Source organism: Chlorocebus sabaeus, chromosome 16 (assembly GCF_047675955.1).
Source record: "Chlorocebus sabaeus isolate Y175 chromosome 16, mChlSab1.0.hap1, whole genome shotgun sequence".
Classification (NCBI taxonomy): Eukaryota; Metazoa; Chordata; class Mammalia; order Primates; family Cercopithecidae; genus Chlorocebus; species Chlorocebus sabaeus.
Window position 1 is genome coordinate 64,612,080 of NC_132919.1, and position 9,318 is coordinate 64,621,397.

The 9,318-nt window shown below is 36.2% G+C and overlaps 1 protein-coding gene across 1 annotated transcript in view; it reads right to left on the reverse strand.

Moving 5' to 3' along the window:
* The window catches only part of EFCAB13 (EF-hand calcium binding domain 13), a 119,316-nt gene extending 112,500 nt beyond the window's left edge, over window positions 1–6,816 (reverse strand). Inside the window, exons 1-2 of the mRNA XM_008012299.3 lie at window positions 6,685–6,816; window positions 5,326–5,397 (exon numbers count right to left, since the gene is read on the reverse strand). Coding sequence (XP_008010490.3) covers window positions 5,326–5,389 — 64 coding nt within the window. The 5' untranslated portion in view covers window positions 5,390–5,397; window positions 6,685–6,816. The remainder of the gene's footprint in view (window positions 1–5,325; window positions 5,398–6,684) is intronic.
* Window positions 6,817–9,318: the final 2,502 nt, after the last annotated feature.

The following is a 9,318-nucleotide window of genomic DNA, read 5'->3' on the forward strand; positions in this document are numbered from 1 at the left end:
ATATAAGCAAATGCTGAGGGATTTTGTCAACACCAGGCCTGCCTTGCAAGAGCTCCTGAAGGAAGCACTAAATATAGAAAGCAAAAACTGGTACCAGCCACTGCAAAAAAAAACCACTCGTATATAAAGACCAATCACACTATGAAGAAACTGCATCAACTAATGTCCGAAATGACCAGCTAGCATCATAATCACAGGATGAAATTCACATATAACAATATTAACCTTAACTGTAAACAGGCTAAATTCCTCAATTAAAAGACACAGACTGGCAAATTAAATTAAGAGTCAAGAACCATCAGTGCACTGTATTCAGGAGACCCATCTGACATGCAAAGACACACATAGGCACAAAATAAAGGGATGGGGAAATATTTACCATGCAAATGGAAAGCAAAAAAAAAAAAAAAAAAACGGGGTTGCAATCCTAGTGTGTCATAAAACAGCCTTTAAACCAACAAAGATCAAAAATGACAAAGAAGGGATTAATGCAACAAGAAGAGCTAACTGTCCTAAACATATATGCACCCAATACAGGAGCACCCAGGTTCATAAAACAAGTTCTTTGAGACATACAAAGATACTTAGACTCCCACAGTGAAAGTGACAGATTTTAACACCCCACTGTCAATATTAGACAGCTCAAGGAGACAAAAAATTAATAAGGATATTCAGGACTTGAACTCAGCTCTAGATCAAGTAGACCTAATAGACACCTACAGAACTCTCCACCCCAAATCAACAGAATATACATTCTTCTCAGCACTACATCACACTTATTCTAAAATTAACCACATAATTGGAAGTAAAATACTCCTCAGCAAATGTAAAAGAATGGAAATCATAACAATCTCTCAGACCACAGTGCAATCAAATTAGAACTCAGGATTAAGAAACTCACTCAAAACCAAACAACTACATGGAAACTGAACAACCTGCTCCTGAATGACTAATGGGTAAATAACGAAATGAAAGCAGAAATAAATAAGTTACTTGAAACAAATGAGAACAAAGACACAATGTACCAGAATCTCTGGGACACAGCTAAAGCAGTGTTTATAGGGAAATTCATAGCACTAAATGTCCACAGGAGAAGGCAGGAAAGATCTAACATCAACACCCTAACATCACAATTAAAAGAACTAGAGAAGTAAGGGCAAGCAAATTCAAATACTATCAGAAGACAAGATATAACTAAGATCAGAGAAAAACAGAAAGAGATAGAGACATGAAGAATACTTCAAAAAATCAATGAATCCAGAAGCTGTTTTTTTGAAATGATTAACAAAATAGATAGACTGCTAGCAAGACTAATAAAGAAGAAAACAGAAAAGAAGCAAATAGACATAATAAAAAATGATAAAGGGGATATCAGCACTGACCCTACAGAAATACAAACTACCATCAGAGAATACTATAAACACCTCTACACAAAAAAACTAGAAAATCTAGAAGAAATGGATAAATTCTTGGACACATATACCCTTCCAAGACTAAACCAGGAAGAAGTTGAATCCCTGAACAGACCAATAACAAGTTCTGAAAATGAGGCAGTAATTAATAACCCACCAACCAATAAAAGCCCAGGACCAGATTGATTCAGAGTTAAATTCTACCAGAGGTACAAGGAGGGGTTGATAGCATTCCTTCTGAAACTATTCCAAACAATAGAAAAAGAAGGACTCCGCTCTAACTCATTTTATGAGGCCAGCATCACCCTGATACCAAAACCAGGCAGAGACACAACAAAAAAAGAAAATTTCAGGCCAACATCTCTTATGAACATTGATGTGAAAATCCTCAATAAAATACCGGCAAACAGAATCCAGCCACACATCAAAAAGCTTATCCACCACGATTAAGTCGACTTCATCCCTGGGATGCAAGGCTGGTTCAACATATGCAAATCAATAAATGTAACCCATCACATAAACAGAACCAATGACAAAAACCACATGATTACCTCAATAGATGCAGAAAAGGCCTTCAATAAAATTAAACACCCCTTCATGCTAAAAACTCTCAATAAACTAGGTATTGATGGAACATATCTCAAAATAATAAGAGCTAATTATGACAAACCCACAGCCAATATCATACCGAATGGGCAAAAGCTGGAAGCATTCCCTTTGACAACCGGCACAAGACAAGGATGCCTTCTCTCACCACCCCTATTCAACATAGTATTGGAAGTTCTGGCCACAGCAATCAGGCAAGAGAAAGAAAGAAAGGGTATTCACATAGGAAGAGAGGAAGTTCAATTGTCTCTGTTTGCAGATGACACGATTGTATATTTAGAAAACCCCATCGTCTCAGCACAAAATCTCAAGCTGATAAACAACTTCAGCAAGGTCTCAGGATACAAAATCAATGTGCAAATATCACAAGCATTCCTATGCATCGAAAACAGGCAAGTGGACAACCAAATCATGAGTGAACTCCCATTCACAACTGCTACAAAGAGAATAAAATACCTAGGAATACAACTTACAAGGGAGGTGAAGGACCTCTTCAAGGAGAACTACAAACCACTGCTCAAGAAAATAAGAGAGGACACAAACAAATGAAAAAAAAATTCCATGCTCATGGATAGGAATGATCAATATCGTGAAAATGGCCATCCTGCCCAAAGTAATTTATAGATTCTATGCTATCCCCATCAAGTTACCATTGACTTTCTTCACAAAATTAAAAATATACTTTAAATTTCATATGGAACCAAAAAAGAGCCTATATAGCCAAGACAATCCTAAGCAAAAAGAAGAAAGCTATAGGCATCGTGCTACCTGACTTCAAACTATACTAAAAGGCTACAGTAATCAAAACAGCAAACAGCATGGTACTGGTACGAGAACAGATATATAGACCAATGGAACAGAACAAAGGCCTCAAATAGCACCACACATTTACAACCATCTGATCTCCGGCAAACCTAACAGAAACAAGCAATGGGAAATGATTCCCTATTTAATAAATGGTGTTTGGAAAACTGACTAGCCATATGCAGAAAACTGAAATTGGAATCCTTCCTTACACCTAATAGGAAATATAACTCAAGATGTATTAAAGACTTAAATGTAAGATCTAAAATCATAAAAACCCTAGAAGAAAACCTAGGCAATACCATTCAAGATATAGGCATGGGCAAAGCCTTTATGACTAAAACACCAAAAGCAACGGCAAGAAAAGCCAAAATTGACAAATAGGATCTAATTAAACTAAAGAACTTCTGCACAGCAAAAGAAACTATCATCAGAGTGAACAGGAAACCTACAGAATGAGAGAAGAATATTGCAACCTATCCATCTGACAAAGGGCTAATACCCAGAATCTACAAAGCACTTAAACAAATTTATAAGAAAAAAACAAACCTATCAAAAAGTGGGTGAAGGATATGAACAGACGCTTCTCAAAAGAAGAGATTTCACTTTGGGAGGCTGAGGTGGGCGGATCACGAGGTCAGGAGATCAAGACTATCCTGGCTAACACGGTGAAACCCTGTCTCTACTAAAAATACAAAAAATTAGCCGGGCATGGTGGCAGGTGCCTGTACTCAGGAGGTCCCAGCTACTCAGGAGGCTGAGGCAGGAGAATCACTTGAACCCAGGAGGCAAAGGCTGCAGTGAGCCAAGACCACGCCACTGCACTCCAGCCTGGGTGACAGAGTGAAACTTTGTCTCAAAAAAAAAAAAAAGAAGGAGAAATTTATGCATCCAACAAACATGAAAAAGAAAGCTCATCACTGGTCATTAAAGAAACACAAATCAAAACCACAATGAGATACCATTTCACACCAGTTAGAATGGTGATCATTAAAAAGTCAGGAAACAACAGATGCTGGAGAGGATGTGGAGAAATAGGAACGCTTTTACACTGTTGGTGGGAATGTAAATTAATTCAACCATTGTGGAAGATAGTATGGCAATTCCTCAAGGATCTAGAACCAGAAATACCATTTGACCCAGCAATCCCATTACTGGGTATATACCCAAAGGATTATAAATCATTCTACTATAAAGACACATGCATACGTATGTTTATTGCAGTGTTGTTCACAATAGCAAAGACTTGGAACCAACCCAAATACCCATCAATGACAGACTGGATAAAGAAAATGTGGCACATATACACCATGGAATACTATACAGCCATAACAAAGAATGAGTTCCTGTCCTTTGCAGGGACATGGATGAAGCTGGAAACCATCATCCTCAGCAAACGAATGTGGGAACAGAAAACCAAACACCACATGTTCTCACTCATAAGTGGGAGTTGAACAATGAGAACACATGGACACAGGGAGAGGAACTTCATACACTGGGGCCTGTTGGAGGGTGGAGGGCTAGTGGAGGGATAGCATTAGGAGAAATACCTAATGTAGATGACAGGTTGAAGGGTGCAGCAAACCACCATAGCATGTGTATACCTATGTAACAAACCTGCACATTCTGCACATGTATCCCAGAACTTAAAGTATAATAATAATAGTCTATTTGCTTACAAACTGAACATAAAGGAACACTTTTTAAAAGAAATTGATTTACTAATATTGTCTTCAATAAATCCAGACACTTCACCACTTACATTCATCAGAAATGACAAATGATAATGTAGCTTTTAACATAAGTCTCTTCATGTAAGTATAAAAGGAAATCTCTTGCTTTGGACTAATCTTTCCTTATCTGGGGAATTTTTTGGAAAGAAACAAAAAGCTTATGTTTCTTTTTTAGCATATGCATAAACAGAACAAAATAAAAACAGCAAGCTTTAATATCTTTCTCATTTTAATCTTGCTAAAAAATATTTAATCATTTGTATAAAAATATTGCAAGCAAAAAAAGAGTACTGTGGTAATAGATGTACAACTCAATCAATTTAATAAAAATCAGTGGATGAGTGAATTTTATGTACATAAATTATACCTTGATAAAGTTGTTTTTAAAAGTTCTAAATCAAAGGTGAACCAAACGAGTATTTCATTCAAAGAAGTCCATTGGGGGAAAAAAAAAAACAAAAAACATATCACCCATCAATTCCTAATCAATGTTACTAATTACCTATTTGATCTCCACATGATCATTATTACCATATATTTATGGATCACTTTTCAGTTTGCAAAATTCACATGACAACTCTGTGAGGTGAACACCTTAGCTATTATTACTCTGATATAGCAAGTTTTTAAAAACTGGCAACTGACTTGCCTAAGAGTCACAGGACTATTAAGTATCCATCCAAAAGCAAGCCCAGTTCTGTTGAACCTAATTCTTCTCAATCAGCACCGTTCTTCCCTCTAAATCATTTTAAAACAAATTTCCTACCTACCATTGCATTCAGGAAAACTTTGCTCCTTGGCGAGAGTACTTATAAAGTCATCTAACTCCACCATTCCATTCTCTGTTTTTAAAAAAAGAGTTTAGATTATACATTCTGGTGTATTTTTGCATACAGGTAAATTTACATTTTAACACAACTATTTTTAAAATTTACTTGCTCCTTCATTTCATCATCCTATTTCTCCTTCATGTCATGTCTCTTATAATTCTTTCTAGATTAGGTCAGTTCATTTGGACAATTATTGGGAGCATATTAGTGCCAAGAACCATGCGAGGCACCAAGAATACAAAAATAAGAAAGACACAGTCCCTGATTTTTCAATATCTATTACATGCAAAGGACTGAGTTAGATACGAATTTCTTAACAGATCTAGGAAAAAAGAAACATATCCATACAGACAGACCACGAGAGAGTTAAGGAGTCTATTTCATACCATCTTGAAAACCCACTCAATATGCTATCCATTAAGACACCTTAACAATACTAACCAGCCCTGACAAAACCAAGTATCCCCATCTCTATCTCCCTAGTATCCATGTGGTCCAAAGTTTTACCTATGTTTAGATATAAACCCTCACAGTGATCATGTCAATCCTGATAAGCAGCAAAAAGGACTCAATAGTTTTAGTGCCACCCACTCTTTATATAATTTTTAAGTGAATCTTCTTTCTGATTTACCTTAGCTAAGAAATTGTGCCCAGATTCTGAGGATTCACTTTTAATGTTATTCTCAAATCAGTCTTTCCCCAAAATGTCACCTCCTTCCTCTCCTCAATTGAACTTCTGTTGTGAAAAAGTCTTAGTCACTGATAAAAATAACTTCTCTAGTATAAAAACCCTTCCTAGAAACTTAAACTCTGCTTTTAACTTAGGCTGGCAACTGGGATACGCCACTCAACATCTAAATGTTAACTGCTAAGCATACCTGGCTCTAAATTCCCCCATATTTTGTAATCTCCAATTATTAATCTTTGGATCCTTGGGTTATTTGCGTAGAGATTTCCATACCCCTTAGATATTTCGATTTTACTGTCTGAACCTCGCTACAACTGGATCAGTCTCCCCAGTACCACCCTACTATTAATAGGCACAGCTAGGGATAGTGATGAAGAGCTTTACTGAAATGATCCGGAAATATGAAAGGCCTACATGCTCCAAACCAATCCATTTGGTCAGAACTTACAGGATTTTTTTTTTTTTTTTTACTATTTTCCATTTTTATATCTGAATTTTCTTTAGAATGACCCATTCCTAATTTCTAATTGAGAGGAATTCCTCCAATATTTAATACTATCCCATAAAAATATCTAACTTTCTCAGAAACTTTAGTGTTATCAGTCTCTCACCATTTCTACTAGTGTCTGTCACAATCTTCTGGAATTCTTTATCTAATAAAGTAATTCCTACTGAAGGCAAAATAGACTGAAGTCCTTCTGCTGAAATGTAATTTTCTTGAAGTTTACTGATAGCTTCACAGAAGTTTTCTAAATATACAAAATGTAGAGAATTAGGCAACAGAATTCATGTGTCAAAAGCAATAATACTCAAAATCTGTAGAAATTAAAGAAGTTTTATCTATTTTATATTACCTTATAGATTTTATAGGACTGCTTTTCTTTCCACATATCTGTTGTATAACATTATATTTAATCTTTCTCTTATGGCTCAAACACAGAACTGTCTTAACATTCTATAAACCTATATAATCTACTTGTTTGGGGGAACAGCCTGTTCCAGTGGCCCAGCCAATGCTGCTGGCTTCTGATTAAAATAAAATTAATGGGGCCAGGTATGGTGGCTCCTGCCTGTAATCACAGCACTTCGGGAGGCCAAGGCAGGTGGGTCACTCGAGGTCAAGAGTTCGAGACCCGCCTGGCCAACATGGTGAAACCCTGTCTCTACTAAAAATACAACAATTAGCTGGGCATGATGGCGCATGTGTGTACCCCCAGTTACTCAAGAGGCTGAGGCAGGAGGATCACTTGAACCCAGGAGGCAGAGGTTGCAGTGCACTGAGATCGCACTTCAGCCTGACTGTGTGTGTGTGTGTTTATATGTGTGTGTGTAAAATTAATGAGTCCAAGAAATAAAAACACCAAAATGTTTTGTTTAAATTGAAGAATTCATGCAAAACTGTAGAGTTCTTCACCCTCCCATTAATTTACTCTACCATGTTTTCAGTTCATAACCTTCAAAAAATAAAGTCTTAGAAGGAAATACACGTAGACGTCATGTGCTTCTTACTATGATGCACTGAGATGGTTGCAATATCACTTCTGAGGTAATCTGACCAAAAATGCATAATCTGAATTTATTCATGAAGGAATAAAAGAAAAATCCAAAATGAAGGGTATTATACAAGACAACTAGTCAATACTCTTCAAAAGTATCAAGGTCATGAAAGATTGAAGAAGCATCCCAGATTGAAGGAGACTAAGGAAAAGTGACAACTAAATGTAGTGGGTAATTCTGGATTAGATTCTGGAATTGAAAAAGAACATTTATGGAAAAATGACAAAATTTGAATAAGGTCTGTAGATCAGTAAGCAGTATTGCATCAGTGTTAATTTCCTGGTTTAGATCATGTCCTGATGCAAATGTTTGTACTACTTTTGTGACTCTTAAGAAAGTAAAATTATTTAAAAGTGAAAAGTTAGAATTTTTAATGTAAATCATACAGGCAGTCATATTCCATAAAATTCCAATTACCATCAATTTGTTTCAGGAAGTTATGCCAGATAAACTATCTCATACTTCTCTATATTCAGAACATTAAATATGGCAGTGGTAGGTGACATCATTTTATTTTAGTGACACGAGAAAGGTAGATACCACTTTCTTCTGACAGCCTCTTCTACCCATGTCTGTCTGCTGTTTCATTATTCCTTTAACCCAAGGTTTTAATTCTTATTGAAATAAAAATAACTCTCAGAAATACAAATGTGGCACAAAGTAGCAGCAGTGCCTTGGTAAAGGAATCAGAAACAGGATGATCATCACTCTGCCTCCTTAATAGATCACATTCCTTTTTTCCATTGAGTTATTTGAATTTACACTAAGGTACGAATCACAAATTTTTCACTAAACAATCATTTTATCTATTACATTAAATACTAAATGTGATATGAAAGTCAGTGAGTTTTTAAAAGAGAATAAATAAATATGACTTAAGCAACTTCAGCAGAGGACTACAAGAAATCTTTAATTGGGTTCCATACACACTGCTTCTGTGATGAAATACAGAGAGAGAAAATATATTGATTGGGAAACCACTGCTTATCTTTGAGAAAAATCATAAAGACTTGGAGACCTAGATATATAGTATTATTTTTTTCCTGATATTCTCCTTCCATAAGAGATAATACCTGAAGTACTATATTATATATTTAAATTACAGCACTCTAAGCAAAAATTTCACATAGATTTCCTACTTGTTTAAATATTTAATAAATTACAAAATAAACATTTCCAAAAGAAGCCAGGCCTTCTACTTTCTAGGGAATATTAATGACTCCAAATAATCACTGAATAAGTTTCTCAGGAAAAGTTAAACTCCTCCCTAAAGAGGACATCTGAAACGGAATTATCATCAAAATCACAATATTATATCCATTGGTCTATGTGTCAGAAGTGGCAGGCCAGACTTGGCGGCTCATGCCTGTAATCGCAGATCCTTGGGAGGCCAAGATGGGAGCACTACTTGGGGCCAGGAATTCAAGACCAGCCGTGGGAGCATAGTGGGACCCCAACTCTATGAAAAAAAAAAAAAAGCTAGCTGGGTGTGGTGGCATGTGCCTATGCTCCCAGCTACACGGGAGGCTGAGGAGGTGGGAGGATCACTTGAACACAAAAGGTCAAGGCTGCAGTGAGCTAGGATCATGCCACTATACTCCAGCCTGGGTGACAGAGTGAGATTCTGACTCAAAAAATAAATAATAAACAAACATATAATTCAGTGGCATTAATCACATTTACAAAGT